The following is a 27,995-nucleotide window of genomic DNA, read 5'->3' on the forward strand; positions in this document are numbered from 1 at the left end:
AATGAAGTTTTCTTTTTAATAGGCAAGGAATTATCTACTAAAAAATTGCACCGTTCTCTTTAGAATATTATTTTATTTTTGAAGTAAAAATATATATACACACACACACCAGTAAACCGTTTTACACTTTAAAAAATAAAAATGAAGTCTGAATACTGACTTGCCTCGGAAATTCTTCCGAGTCTAATTCATCCAACCTCTGGGAATCAGCAGTCTTCCAGTTTCTGACAAAGTGGGAAATACACATTTGTCTATTGAATCTGGAAATCCTGACTTGCAAAACTTTTCTCAGTTTAAATATTAATCTCAAAGCATCTCAGTATGACTACAGTAAATCAGTATGTTAAATCTGCTGGTAGGAAGTGTGTAGTACAGCCATGCTGTAGTGTCTGAGCAAAGTCTTCCCATTCAGGGCTTTCTAAACAAAGATTATAAAAACTGCAGGGAAGGAAATACAGTGATAATTTACTGCTACCTGATTTGTCTACTCCTAGTCATTTTCCTTGGCAATCGTTCCTTCTGTTATCTCAGATACAGGTCAAAAATAGACAAGGTAACAGAGAAAGGGTCCAGCAACTTCCAGACAATAAAGAAAAGCACATAGCATCATAAGAAACAGGTGGACAAGGAATGTCAGGACAGTAACTCCAGAAACATTCTCCCACTCCAGGCTTAAACAGATCAAAAGTGAAAAATGAGGCGTGCCAGGAAGTGAGAACAAATAAATTAAAAATTGAATCTTTCCCTCAGCTACGTGGAAACTGTACAGGCAAATTACTTTTTAAGTTATCGGACTAGTTGGACCAGCTTCATTTCCTACAACCGCATCAAAATTTCATACAGCTATGATCTCCAAAGCCAAGATCACTACTTGGCTTTGAGCTATGCTCTTTACCACAGAGGATACAGAATGTCCCAGACCACAGACTGTTTCAGAGTTCACTCTACTTACTGTGGGATGCACTTACTTAGCACACCTACTGACTGGGAAAAACAGAAATCTGGATGCAAAGTTATGGCAGTGGATTTATCTGCTAATATGTAGCCAACGTGTCCTAAAATTTCTGAAGCTTTAAAGAAAAGAAACGTGTCTGGGGACCTGTTTCTTCTTTAAAGGGATTTATTTTTAAATACTAGTTTCTGTGTGCTGAAAATTGTACAACTTTGACTATTCTAAAAGCCTTCAACGCCATGCCATATGACAGGGACTGTTACAAAAAATGAACCAAATAATGTAATTCCACTGAGTGGAACTCATGCATACACGCACACTTAACGATCCTGTAAATAGCGAAGTTAGGGGTTTTATAAATAGCAAAATCTTTGAATAAATTATATACATTTTTATGATTTTTCTATAAACATATATATAGTGCTCCTAGGAGAAACAAGTAACTGTGTTCTACATCACAATTTTGAATGTAAAATTAATTGATAATACTCTAAAGGCCTTTGAGTTTTTTTTGCTATATATGTATATCCTACACACTAACACTTGCGAAGATGCCTTCTCACATAAGCTCCACTCTCAAATTACAAACTCTTTTCACATTACAGTTCCACAGCCTGAAGAGCAGTTAACAGGAAAGCTGCCTTTGCAGGCTGAAACAATAGATGCGATCACAATGCAAAAGTTTGCATATGGAGAGTGTTGCACTTACAGATCTCCAAGTTCAGTTCTTGTATATCTACAGATACAAGAGTATGAGAAACTGGTCAAGAAGCCATGCTCAACATTCCCACCTGCAACCATGCCACAAACCTTTAGATGTACACCAATTAAAAGCTATTTTGAGATACACTGCTCTTACAAAGGGAATAATGTTTTGTTTCAACAATAAGACAATTACAGGTTAATACAACTGCCAAAATTAACAGATAGGGCCGGACACTGTATGATTTTGAGTACCTCCTATAAAGCACCGTGCACTTTACTTTCACTTCTTTAAAGATTATTTTAATGTGAAATGAATATGTCCAGTACTTATTAAAAACACTGAGCATTTCCTAAATTCAAGCTAATAATGACCAACTCAGACAACTCCACATGGGCAGTAACCACATCCATTCAAGAATGTATGCTAAATTTATGATGCTTGGGAAAAAAAATGCCAAAGGGAACACAACTGTGAGTGCTTTTTAAGCAAATTTTGCTTGTAAAACCCTGTAATACTCTGTCTAAATACTTTTAGAGCAAGTTTCATTTGGCAGTGAATTAATTAAAACAATAATGCCAAAAATCTCACCCATAAAATTATCACGGGCTGCAGGATCACAATTAGCAAGTACTCCACTGTCCAATTATGGTTTTGATGGTCTTTGCTCAAGTAAAATCTGGTTTTTGCTGTTCTCAGAAAACAATTTTTGTTTGTTTTTAAAGTTACAGCTCAAAAATCCCAAGTGGAAAACTCAGGTATGCAACAGTACAATTCCCCCCCACACCTTCTCGAGTCAAAGTTTGTTTCACAACAGACTTAACATTGTTCTCCCTTTAAAACAGTTTCAAATGAAGATGGCCACATCTTATTCTCTTTCCCTGGGGACATCAATGAGATTAAAAGTTGAAGGTATTGAGGTTATCATTTTTAGAAATCCCATGCTTTGGTACTTATTATTAAAAGGAAATTCATTTAACATGCCATGTGTTAAGTAACTATTGTGTGTCACGCAAAAGACAGTTTTCCACATTTAGAATTGCTCACGATGAAGCCCTGAGGTAACTGCCTTTTATCCAGGCAACAGTAATACAGGTCCCTTTGACTTTTAATCTTCCTTTTACAACCTACACTTGTATATGCAACTTGGAACAGTCACTATTGATTATCAATTGTTCCCAAAGATGGGATCTGTCCAGTTGTGGGTTTTTGTTTGTTTGTTTTTTAGGATAAAGACTCAGCAGAACGGCTTAATTTGGGTGCAGCGTCTTCTAACGGAGCTTCAACTGAATTCCTCAGGTCTCCATTTTCATGTCCATCAATACCTGGTTTCTTATCAAACACTGCAAGTTAAAAAAAAATACATTTAAGGAAGAGAACCAGTCTTAGGAATCACAGATTAATAAGATTTATTTCACAATCTGGAAAGTTTACTGAAATAATTACTAAAAATATGAGCTAATAAGCTTTTGGTAAAACGCAGTATGGCAGGAAAACAAACCATTTCTTCATGCCTCTGATCTATAAAAACATACTTGAAACCAACAACAAAATAATGGCTAAAGGGGAATTAACTACTCCTAAAGAAGAGTAGGGAAAATATACGAATAATTGGGAAAAGACAATCAGGAAGAAAAAAACAGCAGAAGTTTTACTTAAATAGAACAGACCAATGAGTAAGGGCCCAACCAGTAGAGCTGACAACCTACTAGTAGGTCAATTGAATTAAAAGATTAATTTTACAAAATAAAACGCGTTTTCCAGAAATTGGTTTGCACAGTGAGACTTCAGAGTTAAAACTGCATAACACTTTTTAGAAAGTTTACCTTGCGAAGGTTTGACATCCACAATTGCTTCTTTCCTATTAGAACTTGAATTTGCACCTTCTTCCAATTCCTCAAGATATAAACGATAGCGGTGTCCACTTTCATCCTCATATTCTACATTTTCATCATCTGAATCAACTTCTGGAGCAACATACACTACTTCAAATTCAATCTCTCCTCTCTAGAATGCAAACAAAATTACAAATTTACTTACTACTACACTGTTACATAACGGGTTTACCAAATCAGCTGGGCTGCTGCAACAAGTAGATTTAACTGAACAGTTGTGTTGAATGTTTTAGGCATGTACCTGAATTAAGCTTTAATGGTTAAAGAAGTGCAGCTCTACAGCAAAGATTTACCTAAGTCAACTGAATTTTTCATTATGTACCAGTGCATTTAAACAGTAACTTTTTTAAACAGTATCTAAGAGCAAGCTTTCTGACAAATTTAAACCTACTAATTGTCTGAAAATGAGAAGCAATGCAGCAAGATGATTCTAGACCACACAGCATATCAAGAACATTGTTTAGCTGCAGCTGTCCACTCATAAAAAAACAGGCATCACTATTTCCCGATAACAAGATTTCCATTAGCCTTACTGGAGGATCATCGGTCACTAGAGATTTAACTCAGTCATTACTGACCCAGCCTTTTTCTCCTAGATTGCAAGACACAAGAGGATTAAGCGTAAGGCAACGGAGGTTCAGGAATCACTGTAGCTTTGCACAATACTGTGCTTGACTGAAAACGTTAAAATCCAAGGTAAATCAGTAGGCAGAACAAAGGAAGCACATAAATATGCCTATGGATAACAGGTTCCAACTGACCTGTTGGGAAAGGATAGTTACAGCTTCTTTATGCTTGGCATCTCTTAGATTAACTCCATTCACTGCCAGAATGGCATCACCAACATGCAGTCCTCCACATCGATCAGCAGGTTGTCCAGGATGGATTTCAGAGATCAGTATTGGAACACCATGCTCCTTCCCACCCTACGGGAAAAGTGGATTTTAATTACTTGAAATGTACGTAAGCATGAAATCAGCATCCCAACAGTCGCTCTTACAGTGCTTATTTCATCTTCTATTATAGAACATTAAAAAGCATGCTCTGGACAAAAAGAATGCTTAAGAAGATGGAATGAGATGCTTCTCTTAATTCTTCGCCCCCCCAAAAGAATGGCCTAATTTCAAATATATACTCAGAGTAAAAGGAGACAGTTCTGAATAATACTAAATGTATTTTAGATCACAGACAAGCTCAAGACAACATCAAAACCTCAATAAAAAGCAGACACCATATTGACTTGCAAGGAAAAAAAAACAGTATTTAGAATAAAAGCGTAATAGTCTGAATTTTCAAAGTTTGGCGTAAAAAGTTAACATGGCTTTTGTTAGGTGTGAAATGCCAATAACAAGAAAAAACAACACAAAACTATCCTATAATTACAACAGCTAAGCTTTATAAGTTAGTTCTCAGACTGTTTCTGTTTTTTTACAGACTTATGACACCAGAAATTCATTACTGGCTAATCTACTATAGGACCCAAACCCTAAATATGAGTTGAAACCGTAAGTTTTACATGAACTAGCAGTTGACAATCTCAAAATCTATCAAAATGAGTTGTATTCTTCAAGTCATATAATTATACCTGTGAATTTACATAATGCGACCCTATGCTTTTTTGTGTGTGTTACATTCTAACAATACACTTACTGTTCTCCAAATATTTTACGAAGTACAAATACAAAGTTAAATTGCTTCTGGTGTGTCATAGAAAATAAATGTAAGCATTTACTGTGATTGAAATTCCTAGTCCTTCATGGTCTTCTTTCACTAGCAGAACTTTTCGGATTGGACCAACACCTTGACTCTTCTTTAAGGCATCTGGATCCTAGTTTGATTAAAAAAAATACATACATAGTATAAATATAAACGCGATGCATTTTTTTTTTTTAGTTGTAGAAAGACAGTGTATTGGCAGCAGAGTCTTAGATTATCTCCATGCAGGCAGGACAAACTTACAGTGCCCATTTACAGAAAGACTAAAATCAGAAGGTTTCTCACTATGCATTCCTGGCAAGAACAATTATTTCAATTATTTCAGTGCTGAGTGATGCACAACACAGAGTTTAACTTCAAAAGAAGGAAATCTGCCAAATTAAAAATATAAATGGACTACATAAAGGAATGCTGATCGCTGCTGAAAAGTTATATGACAAACAGTAATTTAAAGCTAATCAAATGGTAGATGTAATACAGTCCCAAAGAAAAGGTTGCTCACTCTACTTTATTTTTGTTATATTAAAAAAACACCATTTCACAAGCTATTCAACTCAAACCTAAAAAAGAGGCTAAGTAAATCATGGTATTTATTTTGCTTCTGTTAAGCTGTTGTTGCTATTATTCATACCCTTAAAATCACACACATACCTATTTATCCACCAATATTTTATATGCTATTAATAACATTAGTAGGATCCACCTGACCAACTAAGGTATTTAGAACAGACCAAAGTAATGCCCTTCTTCCCTCAAGGTGTTCCATTTTATGCACTGAAAACTGGGGATAACAGTTCACGTGCCCAGATAGGTGAGGTAAGGTCTATGCCAAAGTCACACATGCTTTTAAAAATTTTATTTTAAAAAGTATCTTTTGGAGGGGAAAAAAAAATTTATAGAGTGTCAATTTATCTGGCCTTAAAAGAAATAAAAGATGAATTTCAGTTCAAATTTAATCCTAAAAAAATTATTCTTCGCAGTTTCCCCAAGTAATTTAGCTCCTTATTTTGAGAAACTTAACAAAAATTATGCTGTTAAATTCACATCTATACACAGCGAAATTTTCAAAAGGGCTGCATATTCCTACGTAAGTCAACAGAATTTTATTATCTTTCACAATCATTTACGGTAACATGCTATTTAGGATGGAACTATCCTTTAACATATCCAGCTCTGAGCTTCCCAGAACAAGAAAGACATGGGTCTATTAGAGCAGGTCTAAAGGAGGGCCACAAAAATGTTCAGAGGGCTGAAACGCCTCTCCTGTGAGGAGAATTAGGGTTGTTTAGCATGGAGAAGAGAAGGCAGAAGTCTTGGACTAGATGAATTTTGAAGGTTCCTTTCAACTCAAAGCATTTTCTGATATGAAAGAAATACATACATTAAAGGGACAGTTAAAATAATTCAGTATTTGAAGTGAAAACAAACAAAAATGAACAAACTCCTGTATTTTTTCCACATACACCAGAAATTATGGACTCTCCTTCCAACTTACATGTCCTGGTGGTGCTTGCATTGGTCGCTTCAGATCATTCCGACCTCGACAAGCTCTAATAACAGTTTTGTGACGGTGAAGGTGTATTTCTGCTTCGAGTTGATTCCAGAGTTTGTCATGAGCAGGTCCCTTCATATCTCGGCCAAGTAACTGAATCTGCTGAACCCTATGTAACAATGAAGAGAATAAACAACATGATAAAATACAACTGAAAAAATCAGTGCATTGTACAACTCATCCTTCACATGGCTACAGCACACAGCCATTCAGCAACTAGTGCAAGTGCAGTAACTGCATGGAATTGTGACAGCGTTGAGTACATGTATGTTAAATACAGGTGTACTTACAAGTTCTCCGTAAAATTTAAAGCACTTAAGATTCATTTCATTCACAGCACCCAGAAAAATTAATTAAAAAGTGTGTGGCTCTACTTTGGAAAGTGAGCGATTTTTGGTTCCTTCCTTTTGTTGAATTAATGGCAAATGTGAGACTTTTCCTACTAACTCTTAATTTTGGATCCGTCTCTGGGGATGCAAAAGAAGAGAACAAACAGGATTGCAAAAGTGACCGTTTCTGTGTCTGATATTTCTGTGTCAGACAAAATAAACACAAAACTGCAAATAATAGAAGTAAATGGCTGGGCTCACGCCGTGACCAAAGGGACCAAGCCCTGTTCTCAGAAGCCTTACAAGGCTATTTTGTTTTTCATTAAATCATAATAGAGGCACATTTTGATGAAGTGGAATAAATAATGTAATTTTTGTAAGAGGAAATTTAAATCTAGCTGTAATGGCAGCAAGAGTCTCAGACCCACAAGAAAAGATCTAAACGACCAGTCCAGCTCCAGCATAAAGTATTTAATAGTGCTTATCATAAGACAAAAAGTAATTTATTGCTTAATTGTTACACAAACATAGCTAGCAAATTAGTGGGTAATTGGACGAGTAACGCAAGAATGTGGTTAAGACAGCTGCAGAACAGGGCCAAAATGGCCCTGTTCAGTCAGATCAAAACTGCCTTATCACAGACAAAGAACAGTCTTCCTGGATAAGCTCAGGATGACTCGGGCACCTCCATGCCCCAGGCGTGGGCTCCATGGAGCCTTGCAGACTCTGGTGGGCCTGGAGAGCTCAGGAATCTGAGCATAATTTGAACATTATGCTGCTAACAGTGATGATGATCAAATACTGTTAAGTTTATTAAAGTTATCTACAGCTTATTATCACAGTTATGTCATAGAAATATTGCAGTCATACGCTGATGAATTTAAACAAGCGTAATTGGCGTTAGTGTACCTGCCCTGCATGCTTGAGCTGTCAGAGCTGTATGTTACCATGTAAGTTATTACAGAGCACTACATGTACACTTTAGATATTCACAGATTCTTTTCTTGCCAGAGCATACCTCTGTGCACTTATCTCCCTGCTAACGATTTTAAAAGTTAACAAGACAAAGGTTTATAAAATAAACCAGGAATAACTCATTCTTAAAAATGTGGTAATGAAGGCTTTGGAATAAGATTATTTAGTAGGAAGGGAGAGCTTAAATCTTTTAAAACTTCTGAAGACTAGCAAGATTTTTGACTGTCTTCATTGTCATCACTCTATTATATAAATCCCTAAGAAAACAGAATCGGTGATACTTATCAACATAAACAATCCAAAGGCTAGGAAAAGAGAAGTTAACAAATCCTAATAGAAGATGCTGGTTGCAGTGAAGAAGATAGTGAGCAAGAAAAAGCCCAATTTCTATTCAATAGAATACAAATAGGTCAAGAAACCTACAGCATTTATGTCTAACCCTTCTCAAACTGTGATTTCTATATACATTCATTGATATTGCCACAGTGTTAAGAAATGTTAGGCATAAATCAAGACTCACTGAAGCTGTATGATTTGCAGTATTAAAAAAAAAACACTTTGTAACAACAACAAAACCCCACGCTAGGGACATGGATTGATTTTACGTACCTGCCAGCTAGTTCCTTATCTAAGTACTTGGCTGCCAATCTTGCTCCATAAACCTCAGCCTGAAGCACAGCTATGTGTCGACGAAGAGCTTCATTCTCCTTCCTCAGCAATTTCACCTCAGCTTCCAGCTGAGCTTCCTTCACTTTTTCTTTCTTGCTAGCTTCAAGTTCTCTCTCCTTAAAATAAATAAGAAATTGAAAAGCTTTTATCAAAGTTGGCAATGAAAAGAGTACTTACTGCTTCTGTAAACCAATGTGAAATAATTCTGACTATAGGACATGCAGGAAAAGAAGCGAAAGAAGCAACTCTGTCACTGCAGCTACTGATTTCCTTACTCCTCTCTGGAGAGAGTTGGCCTTGTACTCAACTTTGTGCTCCCAATATGATTTTTATCCTGTTTACAACTCCTGTACAAAATGCATATACTAGCTTAAAGTCCAAGGACTAAAATTAGCAACACTGCTTCTCCCTCTCACAGATAGGTAGCAAAATGTTACATAGTCTGAATAGCATCCTTGCTTTTTCCTGTGTTCAAATGGGATACTTGTACAATGAGAAAGAACAGATTATTTTTAAAATAATAAAAAAATACAACCATTATATATTTCAAGCTGATAATATTCTTTAACTATTTTAATATGATCAGATGTTCTAGAAGTTCTTAAAATGACAATTATTTTCATGCAAACAACCAAGAAATGTCCAGCCAGGGGTATTTCCAAATTAGACTCTCAAGACCACAAGAGGAAAAAAAAAAAAGCCAGACATTCTACACATGCTGATGCATACCCTATGAGATTAGAAGAGAGATTAATGCAAAATAGCATCCTTAATAATAACAAAACAAACAAAAAACACATTAAAAAATCTATCCTTCCTCATTGCTTTTTTTTTTCCCCAACATGAAAAAGGAATTATGGAAATATAAATTACTTCCATAGTGCTCCATCATAAATGGACAGATAACACATAGCCATTATCTTTTCTAAAATCCAGAAAAAGGAGGAGCTAAAAGGAGGTAGTATGGTCAACTCAGATTACTATCCTACAAAACGTACTATACAAAGAGCTCGTTTGATTACTTGTACCTTTTATATCTTGCTTTTTTCCCCCACTTTCTAAAAGGGATATAAACAAAGCAAACGAGGAAAACTACGCAGACATAGGTTCTGTTACTATTCCCTTTTAAATTACAGTTGCCAACTGAATAAGCAATAAATACTATGTTCACCGTAACCAGTTTTTGAGGATATTCAGAGCACCTAAAAAGTGTTCTTTGTATTTGTATCAATTACACCATTAAAATCACAAGGTGCAACTACAGAAGCAACAGGACAAGCAACATTTTACAGAACTGGCAAGACAAATCTGTTATGAAACAGTGAATATCCTTATTCACTATTCCAAGTGAAAAATAACAAAACCATGGATATGACAGGAATTACCACATTTGAGATATTAAGTAGGTTGGCACACATAAACCAAAGAAAGGTATTTTCACAGCAGATATTTGGCAAAGAGCTACAAATGCCTGCAAAGACAACTGTCAGTTTGACAGACCCTACTTCTGTCTCACCTGTTAAATACCTGTTGGATATTGGACTATGGATATATTGCACCTGGGCTGGATGAATGGAGCACGTAACACAGATGTACATACTGGCCAAGAATTGCCTAGCACACTGCTCAGGAGGGGTGACACAAAGGGTGCTTGATATTGTTACCTCTCCGCTTCCTGCAATTCTCCCATCAACCCAGTTTCACATCAGGCTTGATGTATATAAGAAAGCCTGCCACACGAAGCCACACCAGGTCTGTCTTCTGGGTTTGTCTTGTGAGATGACTCCCATTATTTTTCAACAAATCTCTTTATGAACTGCAGAATACACTCATAAGTCAAGAATTCTGGCTCATCTACATTTGAAGAATAGGAATTTCTAAAATTATACCAAGTCCCTCTCCCTGCTGTAGTAAGTCTTGGGCTATTTTAACTCATGTTTACTGCCAGTAGCCAGAGGGCAATTACAAGAATTCAAGAGTGCAAAGACACCGTGTTGCCTCTGACACATGTATTAAATCTGAACTGTGATACTTCTTACAGCTAAAGCTAGTTTTATAGTAGTTGGAAAGTCTGTCTACAGCTACAGTGTTCCTACAGAATTTATGTTAGTTATATACATATTGCCAGGACTGCATCCAGGTGCTCAGAATTGAACAGGCTCATTATTTGTGGAAGTACTCTATTTTAGGACTACTTCTATTCGACAAGCATAAAAAATTAAAAGACTAGAATTTGAGGCAGACATATGAATGCATATGATTCATGTTATTACATTTTCATTAGATATCATTAATTAGCCAGCTTAAAAACACTCATCACAGTCCTAAATTTGATTCACCACCTAAATCAAACTTAAACAAACCAAAAAAAAAGTTACTTTCCTAAGTGAAATCATTTTTAGTAGTGCATTTTAAACATATATCTAAAATATAAGGAACAACGTAGTCCCCATGAACATTCCTATTCTCTCCATTACTGTGACTATTGTTCTGTGACCTAGGAGGAAAATTACACGCCGAAGCCACTCCTCTGGACTGTCTTCAACTGACCACCACACAAAGAGGTTTGCAATGCCTGAAGATATACTGAAAGGACATGTCTTCTTCTGAGCAACTGGTACGAGATGTGACAAGAGTCTCCAAATAGGTTTAAAATAATGAGGAATTTAAAGATCAGATGTAATGCTTTGTAGTGCTCATAGTTTTGCATAGGTCCTGCAAAATAGAAAGAACTGTATTTTCCACTGGTAATAAAAAGAAGCAACTGCCACGTTGAAGATGAAGGCTTTGAGCTAAGCACAGCTAACCTGTGGCTTTTCAAAGAACAAACACTGAGTAATGTTAGCTAGGTACACAATGTAATAAAAGAGAAGCTGTTCAAAAATTGTCAAGTCTATCACTGGGAAAGACTGAAAGAAGTTCACTTTGCATCACTTTTTCTTCGTATCTATGCATTATTGAGTTTATATGCCTTAGGCTGTCCTATGCCTTAGGTCAGTAAAGTAGATTAAATCATGCCCATAAAAAGAGCCAAGAAAAGTGAAAACAAGGAAAAATAGACAGGATTTAAAAAAATATATAATATATAAAACATTTCACAGCATATATTGCTTGATGTTTACTTTAATTATGGCTTAGAAATTGTGTAATGCCATAAAATTGTTTGGAGATGTTGCCAGAACAATCTTTTAGAATATTAAATTCAAGGTATCATCATAAATTAGCACTAACAATAATACACATGGACATAGGAAAGTGGGTACTTAAGCTAAGAAAGAAAAACAAAAGAAAACACAAAGAAAGTTCTTTACACAGCATCTTGCCAACTGACAGGAAGGAGGAACAAGACAGATCTGTTTTGCCAGTTTCTGAGGCCAACAATATAAAATGTTACACAAAGCAAAACCACTTAAGCATAACAACAAAAAAAAGGGCAATCAGCATACTTACCATTTCATCCACAGAAAGGACAGACTTAAGACAGAAGAAAAGAGTTCCATAATTAGAGAAATAGGTAATAGGAACTTTAAGAAAATGCAGTAACATAAATGACTTATTCCAAAAGAAATGCACTAGCAGACTATGCATTTTATTAGAAGACATAAAAAACACGCACATTGCTGTGACTGTACCTAGAAACAATTTTGACATTTTTCAGTGAAAATCATTTTTAAAAAAATCCTTGCTTCATTGTAGCACTGAAAACACTACTTTCTCCTAAAATACCAAGGATCTCCACAAAGAGCAGCAAGATAACATGGTAAGTATTGTAACATTTGACTGAGAGGAAAAAAATATCTCCAAAAGAAGGCGGCACATTTACTTCTTGGCTGTACTCAACTAACGGCTAAATAATTTATAGAACACTTCTCTGAAAGTATCACAGAAAATACTTTCTATAATACAGTATATGATACAGGCAGTAGACTTTTTCCTTTCAGAAAGGATGAGAAAATACATATTGCATGAGTGTCATACAGGATGGGGAGAGACAGCAATAAAGGTATATGAACTGCTGAAGACAAAAAAAAAAATCCTAAAAAAAAATAGGAAACTTCATTCTCTTACAACAAAAAAGAGTTATTGTGCCTGGACTAAGCAAATACACCACTCCTAAAAAGGGATTCAAGCTAAACCACATGATGCAATCAATTATCTCGCAATCTGGAACATTTGAAAGTGTCTTTGTTCATCATCATGTACAATTTTACAGTGTGTAGAATATACATTTATGCTAAGAATTTACATACAAAAGAAGAGTGGTTCTTAACAAGGAAAACAGGTAGTTAACTTCTCCAGAACTTTACTTCCCCATCACCTATTCTGTTGACATAGTCTCTCTTTGGCCTAGAGGTTTCTGACTGCCAGAAGGTCAGCGTGACAGTTTTTATTTACCTAAAACTCAAACTTCCCATTTTATTGTCATTTAAGCAAGTTCAATTTTGCTTGTTCAAGCTGCCAGAGCTTTACAGCTTTCCGTATCTACAACAGTTTAAAGGCGAGTTTCTCTCCATTGAAACTATAAAAATGCTAAAGGTGAAGTAAAACACACTCAAAAGATTAGACCTGATGTTTATAAAAAAGGAGTAGCTATATGGAATTAAAGAGAATAATAGCCTATGATGATAAGAAATTCAACTTCAACATGGATAAAATCTGAAGCAATACAAGAAAAGTTTACTTATTGTTAGTTGTCTGAAACTGATGTCACTTTTATGGAGATTTAATATATCTTTAGAAATTGCTTGTAACAAAGTAAGGGGAAACAAATGTTTGAAGTAGGATTACATCACTCTGAAAATTAAGTCTCATTAATGGAATTTAGGGACCAAAATTATTCACAATTTGGGCTGGCTAAAAATTTTGCTTCATGTAAGCCTGAAGGCCAACCCTTACAATATGTGGGTTGTATTTGACTAATTCTTATTTTCAGGTCCAATTAATAACAACTCATACGTAAGGTATATTTCAATACAGAATAAATGATGATCAGACAACCCAGAAAACATTACTCTTTATACTGAGCATGCATGAAAGTATGTAGACCTAAGAACAAACCTGTAATTCAGATACGGATTTTTAAATCTGAACCAGAAAGAATTTGGGTTACCCCTGTTATTTAGCGATGCACCTAGGCTTTTAAGCCTGACAGTCTTTTACTGTGTTTTATTATACATTTAATTAAGAGGGCAAATATAGCAGAGGAGACTAATCTAACGCACCACAGCTGTTGGGACTACATATTTGGAACCAACATACCAATTTTAAGAACAGCTAGGCTTTGAATTATGACAAGAGTTGGAAACCACAATCTATACAGCATTACTTCATTTTTTAATTTAAAAAGTCTCAGTATTAGAGCTTGAATCTGTGCTGCAGCTAGTAGGCGTACTATACTCTGGATATCAATTGATGTCAACTAACTGCATAATTAGTTATGGTTATCTTCTGGTGCATTTTTAAAAGGTCTATGTTTCTCAGAAACATATTTCACAAGATTATCACTGGTCTACTAAGTCCTTTTGTGATAAGTCTGCTCAATGTAGAAATGGTGGAGAGCAAAACAATCCCATTCTTACTCTTACCAGAATATACCTACAACAAGAACAAGCCCTCTTTAGGCTTTTTTACAACACGTGAAGATTTGGTTGTAGTTTTATACTGGAAGCTGTCTTTGCAAATTCTGCCTATTTAAAAGCAATATCATCTAACAAAATATATATCTTTTTATTTCAACAAACCCCTTAGAAAAGGGGTATGTAAAACAACATAAGCTCTTATTCATTATTCTGATGTTATTTACATTTTTAATGGTTCCTAGCAACCAATCATAAGCTTTATTTAAAAGAGAAAAAGCAATCTCTCTCCAACGTTTTTAAGGTGAAAATTTGTAATCGGCTTATTCATAACTTTCAAGAAAAAACTTCAGCCAGGAGAAGGAAGAGGCTATAATCCTCAACTCAAGCCACCATACTCACCAGTTTTGCCTTAATAGCCCCAGAATCAACATTCTGACCAGTTTTGGCGTGTAGCTGAAGCTGAACAGCATGGAGTTGCAGGAGCTGATCATGGACTTCTTTTTCCAATACTGCTTTCTCTGCCTGTGTTTCCGTCAGTTCAGACTTCAGATCAACTAATTGTGCCTGGAAGATATAATCCATCATAGTAATTAGAACGATAATTAAATGGGGTCATCAGAACTATGATACATAAATACATATTTTGCTGGCACATTTTACAGCCAAATGCTGTAAGACAGATAAGAGTTCGTGCTGATCCTCTCTAGCCCTATTTAAGGGCTACATCACCTGCAGGCTTTTCTCCTCCTCAATTGCCACCACGTTCATTCATCCACAGAACAAGCATCAAACCACCATACTGCTGAAAGTAACAGTGGCTGGGTTTTTCTCATACAGGCAATGGAATCTCATCCTGACTCTCTGACACAAGGCAATGGCATTAAAACCACAACGGGATTTACAACCACAGCACTGTAAACACAATGTACATTTTCATATGACTAAATCTTACTGGAAAAGAAAAAAAAGATCGAAGTAAAATGGCAATTATTAATGCAGTGCAGAAATCAAGCAACCCAATTTACAATTGGTCTACTATCAACAACTGAGTTGAAACAGTCAATTAGGTAGGCAAACCAGGAACCATGAATTAACATGCCCCTAAAAACGTTTGTAGAAAATCGCAAATAATAGCTATTAACTCAAGAAAAAAAATATTTGAAACATTTTAAATACAGTTTACATGTAGTATTTGTATCTAGAATAAAAGAACAAGTTTACATTTTTACCAGGCTCCTTAAGTTCAAGTAGCATTTTAAAAAGTGAAATCATATCTGGAATACTTTAAGGCCATATTACTTTAGAGAAATGGGTTGCTTACAAAACCTTATCATTCTCCCCAGTAAACAGCCGTGCCTCAAGTCTCTCTGCTGTGCATTATCTGCCCCCAGGCAAAGACAGCACACACCTGAACTGAAGCAGCAAAAGGATGTCACCAGTATGAGGTGATAACACAGCAGATAACTAAGACCTTAATAAGGAAGGTACAGTTCGACTCAGTCACAATTCCATATAATGTAGAGCAATATTACTTTTAATTATTATATAGTGCATAATTATATTACTATATCCTTTAAGACACTCCTTTCATATGGGTACTAATACATAGTTAACATAACTTTCATTACATTTTACCCTCCCACACAAACTCAGGTGTTCTAGTTCAGAATGTCTGGATAAGCAGAAAGTAGTGGAGCAGATAAATCACAGTCTAATTTTGTCCAGCCTCACCTGGCCTATAAGGGACAGAGCAGAGTTTAGAAAAGAAGCACATCTGCATCTCTGTGCAAATTACAAGAGCAAGAAGGATGGCTACTGGTTTTACACCATGGATGATCCTCCAAAGAGATTACAAAGAGACTGTTAAACTCGCAATAAAGAAACAAACAAACAATCAACAACAAAGAAACCATGCAGTACTCTCTGTAGACGACCTAGAATTTAAAAACCTATCTTAATGTTTTAATAAAAAGCAAAATGAGAAATGGTACCAGTGCACACCACTGAAATAATCTATTTACACATTATAGAAGGTCATAAACCTATTCCAGGAACAGATGCAGGTACAAGTCACACCCAAAAGGAAATATAATAAGCTGGTTTCGAATCCTATGTTCTACTTCTATGAAGGATCATAAATCTTCACATTATTTCACAGAAATCCTGCCTTTCTCAGCTTGGCCTGTTCACCTAATTCTCCAGATCAATTTAGCATAATCAGAGAAATCTGTTTCTAATACTCGAAGATATTTCCTGTATGACACACGATGAGGGGCCCTCGTATGACTCCTACCAGCGCTGTTTTTCGATTCCCTGTTCCCTCAGTTACGTTATAAAAGAATCACATGGAAAGCCCACCGGAAAATCAGCAGCTCTATGTTCCCTTTTGGAAGGCACCCAGTAAAACCGGAGAGGGGGCAGAGGCAGGAGACAAAACAAGGAGCACAAACCAGACCCATGGACATCTACTTGCTCCTAGAGCACCGCTCGCTGCAGGGGGCCAGGGCTCCACGCAGCCGGGTGCTGCCAGCCCCTGTAACGATCGTGTTTCAACCTCCATCAGCAAAACCAGGATGAATTAATGCTGCAGACGCAGCTGTACCAATCCTTGCATCAGCAACTTCTTGGATGCTCTCTCCAACAAGGCTGTCGGAGGAGAGACACCACACATCTCTCTGTACACATACCTGTAAGCGTGCTGTGCTCAGGGCAGGTCACCCACGGCCGCCCTCGGAGCTGCCAAAAGCCAGGTGGGGGCAGCGGTAACAGGCGGCCGCCCATGGGTACCCCTCAGCTTCACGGCTGGGAGAGCTGAGGAGAAGCCACCGAGCAACAGACAGAGAACAGAAACTTCTGCTGGGGAACCGTCGGGGGCAGAGCTTGCGGGGAGGGCAGGATGTTCGACTTCATTTTGTCCTTGAACGCGAACTTGGTGATTCAGCCAGGAGAAGAAATAGGGGAGGGGGCTTCTAAGCAAACAGCAATTCCTTCAAACATTTACTTTATGTGGCATGTGAAGCCAGTGGTACAAATTAAAATACAGTTATAGTTTACGCACCTGAAATAACACTGGGAGGTGTAGCCACAACAAATTTTTATAAAATCCCTACTCCATAATTAGGGAGTATCACTGGAGTACACATGGGAAATTCTAAAAAAACGCCACCCTGCTGCTAATTTTCTATCCTTATTATTAACAGAATAACTGGTTTTATTGTTTTATTTCTAGATTGACACAGGGGAACCAACATGACTCTTATTCTGAAGTTAACGTTACACAACTTCAAACCAAAGGATTTCCACAAAGTAAGCACTATAAAAATGCTCTAAATGTGAATATCTAACCAAATACAGAAAGCATGTTATTTCCACTAAAAAAAATACACAACAAGCTGATCTATCATCAGTCTTACAAGTGATCGTACAAAGCACATGCCCCTAATAGTAACAGACATGGTGACACTGTAATGCTCAACAAATTAACTTAAAGACACAAAAATTATTACAGGGCAATGATTTTTAGAAGTTCTAAAATGTTTCAGTATACTCTTATTGCAAGAAGCTCCCAAAACAGAAGCAGGAATCATATACAATTTAATTCAAAAGCTCATAAACTTAAAAGTCTTTCATTTGATCTTCCAAAAATTACATACCTTAAAAAAAAAACACACACATTTGCACTATTAGGAATGAAATGCTGTGCATCGTTCCCACCTGAACTGGAAGAGGCACTTGAGTCATCTGCTACTAACCCAGTCGAGTAAATACTCACAGTCTATCAAGGCCACAAACAGCAAAGATGTTAGTTTTATAACACCAATACTACATGCCGTGCAGAGGTAGAAGATGCCCTTCTGAGGCCCAGAGACACCAAAGGAGAGTGCAAATAGAGGAGGAATTAATTTACAGTCAAAGTTTCTAAAATTGCAGTAACTACTCATGTTCATGGCAGGAAATACAAGGTCATCTATCCTCTTCCACCAAGGCACAAAATCCTCTTTATTACAGCATACTACCGTGCAGATTTGCAATTCTTGCACGTGATTTTATCAAAAGCAAGACAGCACTTAAGTTTTTCTCCGCTAACTCACTTGTGAGCCCAAACTCTAAGCAATGTACAGTAGGACTGGGCTGTGGCTCTTGGAAGTATGATTTAATCACAGCAATTACTCGTTTAATTTAATCACAGCATTACTAGTCGTGGCTTTCTATTTACCCTTCCTACTGCAACCATCCTACTCACTCACGCAGCCAGTTATACCAGAATTACTCCTTGTTTTCCAACCTTCTCCTCCTCACTACTGTGAATAAAACAAGCAAACCTTGAAGACTGAGGTGAGGAGAAGGATGGTAAATCCAAAAGCATTTTTTTTTTGTTCTGTTCCTACCCAAAGTACCAGAAAGCACATGCTATTTTAGAAAGAGCAATTGCTTCAGATTACTATCACGTTGGTCTTATAATCAATCTCCCTTTAAACTCTTAAAAAAAAAAACATGCAATTCAAGTGAATTGCGGATCTTAGTCAAATTAATCAAACTTTAAAACGGAGTATTTATCTTCCAAACAATCTGAAACACACAGATGATAACAGAAGAATAGTTAAAAAATGCTAACTAAATACTTAATTCTGGGGCATATTTTGCTATTTACCATGTGTTTGTACTTCAGAGATCTTATACCTATGAGAATCACAGCCAAATTTAACTTGAAATAACTCAAGAACTTATAAATTACTGTTTTTCCCCCCATAGGAGATAAAAGAAAATAGATCATGGCATTAAGCAACAAATTCACTTGTTCCACAGAGCATTCAAAAATACTATTACAAGTGAAAAAAAAAGAACCTCTCAACAAAACAGTGCAGACATAACGACCTTCTATTTTTAATCAACAGTTCATATTTCTTGTTTAAACAGTTATGAGTTATCAAAAAATTGTGTTTGATATAAATGGTCTTATGCTAAATATGTATGTTAAGCTGTCGATATAATAATTTCAGTTTACATGCTGGAATTGACTGCATTTACTATAATGGAGTCTTAACTAATTGTTTTCATCTGGAGGGAGAGAATTTATGCGTCTTAGAAACAAAACCATCACAGTGCTCTTCTGATTACTTTATATCATATCCTGTAATTTTTCCATATGTAGGTCATATCCTGTGATTTTTTCATATGTTGGTCAGAACCAAAAAAAAAAATTCATTCATCTGCTTGTACATTTTTCACAGAAAAGGGAGTGTTAGAATAATTAACCAAAACTCATGGGTTTGTTTCTGTAAGATCTCAGAGCCATCCTCAGAGCCTATGCTAAGCATTACACATACCAAAAACATAAGCCTTGCCCCAGACAACTTACAAAGTAAATGTAAGAAGGAAACGACGAATAAATTCAACATGAAAGAGAAGTACAGAGACATTTGTGTATAGAGCTGCACAACAGGAAGCAGGCAGATGGCACGCTAAAACCACAAGTTTTTCGTAATCATCAGTGCTTGAATGAAGAACTAGAAGGTGACAATATCAGGGGCTCCTAGATACAAAGCATTAGAGGAAGCACACAATTATAAAATTTTACGTAAATGTTAGGGCAGGTGGCAAGCAGAGAGCTGGCGCTGGCAGAAAAAACAGCAGCAATGTTCTTAGCAATGTTCAGGAAAACCTTTTTCATCTTCTGAGCTATCATCCCAATAATTTCTGCAGAATGAACAAGAGTTGTATTTGAGTTAGTAGCTATGGAGAAGTATCTAAACCTTAGCCATTGCCCACATATGAGAACTCATAGCAGAGCCTGGCTGAATTGGAAAGCCATCTTATAGGCCTGAGTATGAGTACGGCAAGGCAGTGGCATTACCACAATCAATAAAAATGAGAGAAAGGCCTGAATTCTCTCTATACAGAAGTGTAAGAAGTGCTTTTGGAGGCTTGTGATAATACACTTTTCACTACCTCAATTTCTAGTTTGTGTTAAGAATCTTTTAAGTATTTCAAAAATGACTAGGCACAACATTAGGAAAAAAACATACAACAGATTTTTGGCCAATGAAAGCTACTTACATAGAAAAACTTCCATTGTACTACCAGCCTCCAAGTAACCAAAACTCATAAGCACTCATTAAATGCTTTTAAGGTAACAAATATTATTTCATCATTTTTTTTTTTTCATTTTCTTTTAATTTCTAGCCTTTGGAGTGTACCTAGTCTATTACCAAGCTTCTTCTAAATTCCTGAGTGCCTAATAACTTTATTAAAGGAAGATTTTTTTTTTTTCCATCATAGCATCACTAAATTCCAGCAGCTAGGACTTCAAGAAATATCTAAACCAAGCAGACTAGCAATAAAGAAACACAAGAACTGGTAACATCTCTTTTCTGTCTTGGTTTCCTATACAAGACAGCCTTGTGCAGCCGTTTTATTTATGTGGCTAATTCTCTCTATTCCACCCTCCTCTGCTAATCAGAGCTGAATCCATTTTTGAGGTTCAGAACAAATTCATCAGAGGGGTACAGGTGTGTTATGATCAAAGTTCCTACTACACATAAGTCTTACCCAAAACAGCAAGAAAGAGCAACTGATCCGTGCCCTTGCTGAGGGAAAAGCAAGACTTTAGCTCATTTCTTTAATCCACCCACAGACAAGAACTCAAAGCCAGGTGGCAAAGCAGCATCCATGCACTTCTGAGCTGGTAGACCGTGCTGCTGCCTCTGGTCTAGACAACAAACCAAAAACATACATAGACAAATGATGGTGTAGCATGGAAACTCAGATCACAGGAGAGAACCTGGGGTACCTGAATCAGAAGGTCTCAATGACTTAGGAGTGTACTTGCTGTTTACATTAGGGGAAAACAAACAAACAAAAAAAAAAAAAAAAACTAACAAAACACCAGCTTTCTGGAAAAGCAGAAAGTGCAATTTCACTAGGTTCATCGATTCTGTTAAACACCTAAGGGTGCACCTTTTACAACAGCAAAGATTACAGTAAAGGTCCCTGTTGATTAATCTTGCTGTGGGATCAAATCCAAATCAATACGAGATTCTTTTATTTTTTTTTCCATCAGCATGTCCTCATGTAATTTATACTAGACTCCAGAAAGTTTACCAACATCTGTGTTCATCTATTTAAACATTCACTCCTGACCAGGATTATTAAGCTGATTTAAAAGCTGAAGGATCTAAGACCATAAAGCAAACACTGCAACTGCTCTTCATCTTCTGCCTTAGTATAAGCACAAAAAAGGAATAGAAATATCAAGATGTAATTTTTTTTTTAAGACAGAAATGTTGCTTTAAGGCAAAAGTAAGTTAAGAAAACCTGATGTTTTACAAACAATGAAACCATTATTCCTAAGCGTTCCCATAACATTACACAACTGCAGGATAGAAATCAAATTGCCAAGACATGACATCTGTAGCTCCTACAGCCGGAGGCCTAAACATACTCGCAGACAGCAGACACACAAGTGCTGGTGGTTCAGCAGCAGAAGAGCCTGTGGCGGATGCTCACAAAACATGCAGCCAACACACTAATAACTTTTCCTGGAGACCCCTGACTTTGGCAGCAGCCCCTAGATGTGACGTGGTTGAAGCTCCTTGAGTATTATGTTTCTCTAATTGCTGGAAGAAACTATTTTCTCCTTTATTCCACCCGTGTCACTTCAGTGCTGAAATTTGTTTAGCCTACAGCTCCCTGAAAGACAAGCCTGCTCTGCCCCGGCCTCAGGCTTGGCTGTTTGGCTCTTCCTTCGCACTAAACACCACTCACTGCAACGCTTCACACAATCCTACCACGTTTATGGGACTTGTCTGAAACAGAAACCATGAAACAGATCAGAGCCTTACTGCTCTCACTGTGCTCCTTGCAAAGCCGAAGTGACAGCACTGCACAAAATACGAGTTTCTGAATAACAGAGACACTTTGGAGTGATAGCCCTTGTTGACTAAAAAACCCTGCCTGCAACAAAACCAACTTACCACTTCTCCATGAACGAGTAGCCTGTTTCAAATTACTTTAATAGCCTGTATTTACAGATTCTGTAATGAAATTGAAAGTACTTACTGCATTATTTTTGTGCCCCCTCCCCCCCCCAAAAAAGGGCATGTGACTTAAATTTAAAGCTTTAACTAAAAAATGTACAAAAAGTTCTTTATCATATGGCTAATAAGAATACTGACACCAAAATTTTTAAGTATGAATTCCCTAAATAAAGACTAGAGCCAGAAGCAAATGGAAAAAAAGAACTCAATTCTCCCTTGAGTGTACACTTACAGCTACTGATGGCAAAACTGCAGTGAAAAAGTGAATGCAGAAATTAGTTATAGATCGTTTTATCCATCCTTAATAGATCCCATACAGAAAGTAAACTGTAAGAGACACCTACAGACGCATTGCTCCATTCCTCAGATACCACTGTGATCCTGACAAATCATTCAGAACACTGGTCAGCAAATCAGAAGGATGCAAAACAACGTGGATATTAATTTTTATCTTCTTTGCTAAGACCCTTCTGGATTTGCAATTACTTGCACGCTCTTCCTCCCAACAGTTAAACAATTGATAACACCATAACGCATGTAAAACATCTTAAAATTTGTTTCCATTTTTATTTAGGCTGATATATCACCTAAGGTTTATATGCCAATCATTGATCTTTTTCATTGCTATCATTAAAATAGCTGGTAGTACAGCACCGTACTATTACTGCCTTGGCTTTAGGTACTGTTTCTTGCCACTGTTTGGCTTTGTATTTGACTGAATCGTTGTACCTACTTGCAGGAGAACAGGCCCGTGCTTTTATGTAATCACTGCCAGTACACTTTGCTGCCAGCACCAAATTCCTGGCTGCCTCACAAAGACGCTTTTTTTCAGGCTGTCCATGCCTCTAATTGCTTATGAAGAATACATAAATCCATTTTTAGAAGTCATATTGGTAGCTTTATGATTGCCATAATTTTGGAAGTCAGACTAGCTATGCAGCATAATTCAGTAAATAAAACTACGAATTCTGAACCAAAACACTAGCTCCCTATTGCTTACTCTTTGGCAGCTCCAAATAAATAAGAAGAAAATACAGTTGCACTTTACTACACACAGACTAAAACTAAAGTAAGGTAGTTAAACCTCTAGAATGCCAGGGCTCCTGATACAGGAAAATACAACTTAGGTCATCCCTTTAGAAAGCTGTAGTTATTATGAGAAAAAAAAAAAAAAAGGGATCAAAAGTATGACATAATATAAACCAACTGAAAATTTTACTGCATTTCCGCTAGCTGAACATCTGAAAATCAGTTGAATTCTAGAATACAAAATGAGCTGGATCAAGTCTCATTCACAACAGACCACATTCCATCTAGAAACAACAGATTCCAAAAGAGAAAAACTTTCAAAAGGTAAGAGTGTTATAAATAAAATAACAATTCAGTAAAATACTGGAAATTTTTAGAACATTTGAAAAAAATAATTTTCTCATTGAAGTATTATAAGTATGTTCCCAGTTTTATAGGCACATCTGTCATGGGACCAAGAAACATCTTGGCATTTCACAGAGGCATTTCTTGTTACAAAACAAAATGGGGATAAGGATTAAAGGACCTCAAAAGAAGGTATGTGCTCCTACCATGTTTAAAAAGTCCTCCTAATCAACCAAGCAGGTACAGTTCTAAAGCATGCTCCAAAAGCTGGACTTGCACACTGTGTGAAAAAACCACCCCATACATAATATACAAGTAAAATTGAAATAAACATAGGTGACTTGTAATTTTGTAAGTATCTTTACATTACCTACATGCACTATATATGCTTTAGCTGATGTAGTAACAAGCCACTTACAGAAGAATTCGGCTCAAAGGAAGAAGTTCCCTAAACCCGATTCCAAGATCATCAAGGACATAACATTAAACATGCAAATAACCTAAAACATATTCTTAACTGTTTTCCCAAACCCCAGCATGTCCATGGGCTCACCCAAGTGCCAAGACCCAGGGTGTGCTCTAGCAGACATTCCATTCTAGCTCGTTCACTTAAAATTACAGGATCAGATTGGCAGCCAAAGTACCAACGTCAAGCTCAGTTTGCACTGGCCTCTTAACCTACTACTTTTACATCTACAGAACTTTTATTTTCTGAAAGAAACATTAAAACAGCGCCAGTCAGCATTGTATTTCTTTCAGCTCAAACAACGGTCAAACACAAGAAACAATTCCCATGAACTTCCCCTCAATTAAGAATCTCCTTAAACCTCACACTGCCTGCCAGCCTGCATCTGCTGATTATAACTCTGGGAGACAAAGCCCAACAAAAATCTCTTCCAAAATGGCTGTCACCTCCTTTTGTTCTAACAGCCTTAGGCCCTTACTGTCCTTCAGCAAGATACACTCCTTCGTTCGTTTAGTCAAGCTGGTCTCACAAAAAGACAGAGGCTGCCATCACCCAACACTGTTTTCCTCTTTGGTAGGTTACTTAATTCAACTCTGCCCCTCTGGGACCAGCAGGGAAAAAACTAAGAAAACAAACCCTCCTTCCCTTTAGTTTAGTTCATTTGGGACCATAAATGTTATTAGCACAGCAGTACAATTATCACCTTTCATCACTATAAAGCCCAACTAAACTGATCTGCATACATCTGCTGTGCATCTGCATGCCGTCAGGTTCCTTCCAAAAATAACTTACCTCTCAACCAGCCGTGTGTAACTCCCTCTCTGGAAACTACAGGCTGCCTGGAATGCTTCCTTCCCTCTTCTGAAACATCCCTCACACTGTATTTTACCTAAACTCCTCTCTCTAGCAGTAGGTATACATACCGGTCATGCCAGAACGTTTTTACACCAAACTCCCAAAGCAGGAGCTTCCATCCACCAAACCAATTACCTTGCATCTCTGAAAAGTGGTTGTATCAATCAGAGAATGCATATTTAGCTGATTGAGTTGATAAAGCGAGTTCTGAAACCACATTTTTCATTTCTTGTCTGTAAAACCATAGCAAGACCAGATAATTCTGCTTAAATAAACAATTCACAATCAATAGAATAATATTGGTAATTTTTGTTAATTTAGTTTTCCTTTAGAAAACAGTACCACTCATTCAGTAAGGTGAGAGCAAGCAAATGTAGCTGCAGGAGTAAGGTCTTAGCTCTTAACTAACATATCAAAGTATTATTTTCATCCAAACAAAGGCATGTTTCCACAGACAGTTTTACCTCATTGGCTTGACAAGTATCTGTACCTACATAAGCTATGACTAACAACAGTCATGAATGTGATGAAAGCTTCATATAAAAATGCACAAGCACTATAAAATTACAACTGTCAGCTATTAAGAAATAATTGCAGTTTTAAAAATCATGAAATACAGTAACTTGTACCATTAAAAGTAAAGCTACTGATCACATCCTAAACTTCAGTGTTCATGTTAGCGACTTCTTTCAAAACAGGTAACATTTTGGACAATGAGGCTTCTGACCAGAAGTCTGTGCATGTGAAAACACTCATTCTCAACAGAAGTGGCAGTTTCCGTTTCAAATTTATGACTCTAATAATGAGATCCTAAAATTAACAACACTATAACCTTCTAAAGGCCTATTTGAAATAAAAATTGCTTTACAGGTATGAAGCCTAATACCAGTATCAGGAACAAAAATAATTCACAAGGTAAAAGGATTTTAGTCACCAGTTCAGGCTTCTCAGTATCGTTTTTTTTTTTTTATCAAACATTTAGTTCTCACACTTAGCCATATACAATAATCATGATATTTAAACTGCGCTCCTTTGCTCTTCAACTCATTCAAGATTAAAGCACAGGCAATTGTTGTTTCGATGCCAGGTCCCCTGATGATTGTAATTAGATACCAAAATATCTCTCAGGATCTTTGTTTCATCTTTTCCTTTCAAAATGGAAAGCTTGAAACAATGTTTCAAAGAAATATTTACCAAGTATCAACTCATTCTCTTAAAATAACCTGAAAACTCATCTGCTTTACAAGTCTGTACACAATGCCCACCTTCCCTGTGCAGTATGCAATAAGCACTGATTGTCCACTGCCAACTCTTATATTTTATTTTACTACACTGGTACAATTAAGCGCACTGTACAGCTTGACAGTATGCATGCAAGCTGAATACTAAAGCATCTATGACAACACAGCAACATAAAGAACACTGTAAACACCACTACAATAAGTACTCTGGTGAAATAAAGACTGCAATGAACAAAGCTGCTTGGTTAATGGCATCTTTATTCTACCAAGAAATAAACCAATTCTCAGCTAAACTCTATGGACAGTTTGCATAACAAGGTCCTCACTCCAGGAAGAGATCAGATTAAAACCAAAGCTCATTTACTTCACTTCCTACCGCAAGGCGGACCTTCAGAAGAGCAAGTCACTATCTGAAGACTCTTCGATCTCTTTATTATAAAACTAAAATACAAAGGGCTTGAAGAACTGACATTTGTGGCTTGTCATAGTTTCTAAGAAGTTCTTCCCTTTGCTCCTATGTATTTCAAAAATACTAGAACAAACTAATGAAACTCTAAAAAGCACAGCCTACAAGAGATACTGAAAAAAAAAAACGTTTTTTTTTTAGCCCAGGGAAAATATAACTTAGAGAAGACTTATCAGCACAGTCCTATAAAATATTAAAAGACAAGAGATCGCCTAACATCCACAACTGTCAAGGACATGACAAATGGCAACCAAACCTACAAAAACAAAGCCTCAGGTTGCAGTAGTTACAAGAAGGCTGTAAAATTCCCCAGAATCTCCTTCCAGAGCGCTCCGGTTCTTGCACAAGTCACAGGACCCGGAGCCTCTTGAGCAACATCAGCACCAGCCAGCTTGGCTCCTGCGAATGCTTCTTCCTTCCCACCCTTACTAAAACGCTGGTTTAGGCATGAAGACGACTTCCCAGCAGTACTGACGGTCGTTATTCTCCTCACAGAATACAAAATCTCCACTATTTAAGGAGACCAAGTTCAGCAGAGACCTATCCGACCTCCTTTGGAGCATGAGGGAACAGGAGGACCTGCCAAGTCTATCCCAAACCCATTTTTTCCTTCTGTTCACATGTAAAAAGGCATAACATCCTCCTTTAAACTGCTGACTACCCTTAAGGTATCTTAAAGATATATCTTCGCCCCCTTTCACGCCGGCTTACCGAACTCCCCAGGGACCTAACGCAAACGCAGGACCCCTGGGAGGCATCTGCTGCTCCACACCGCTCCTTCCAACACCCCAGAGGCCCTGAGGAGCCTGTGGGGCAGGAGGTTAACCCAACGCCACCCCGCCGCCCCGCAGCCCCTCACCTCCAGCTTGTGGTTGATCTGCGACACGGTCTGCGCCTTGTGGCAGAGCTGGGCGAAGCAGGAGCTGAGGCTGGTCATCTTCTGCCGCCCCTCGTAGGTGATGTCGGCCTGGTCGGGGTCGATCTCGCCCAGCAGCAGGTCCACGTCCACGAAGGCCTTGTCGAACTCCTTCTCCAGCACCTCCAGCCAGCGGAACATGGACACCCCCCCGCCCGACGAAGGCGACGGCGACGGCACCGGGGCCCCGCCGCCCACCCCCCCGACCCCGCAGGCCGCTCCGCCCGGCCCGCAGGAGCCGCCACCGCCGCCGCCCGCCGCCGCCGCCATC

The 27,995-nt window shown here is 37.5% G+C and overlaps 1 protein-coding gene across 1 annotated transcript; it reads right to left on the reverse strand.

Annotated features, from left to right (window-relative positions):
* Positions 1-53: 53 nt before the first annotated feature.
* On the reverse strand, positions 54-27,994 carry GOPC (golgi associated PDZ and coiled-coil motif containing; the record flags this gene model as incomplete). Its single annotated transcript, XM_084284446.1, has 9 exons — positions 54-2,998; positions 3,482-3,662; positions 4,312-4,476; positions 5,283-5,378; positions 6,762-6,927; positions 8,732-8,907; positions 12,242-12,265; positions 14,770-14,934; positions 27,668-27,994. 9 exons carry the CDS (start codon positions 27,992-27,994, stop codon positions 2,880-2,882), a joined length of 1,419 nt encoding a protein of 472 aa, XP_084140572.1. The 3' UTR covers positions 54-2,879.
* Position 27,995: the final 1 nt, after the last annotated feature.

Source organism: Netta rufina, assembly GCF_964035555.1.
Source record: "Netta rufina genome assembly, chromosome: 3".
In the NCBI taxonomy this organism is placed as follows: domain Eukaryota; kingdom Metazoa; phylum Chordata; class Aves; order Anseriformes; family Anatidae; genus Netta; species Netta rufina.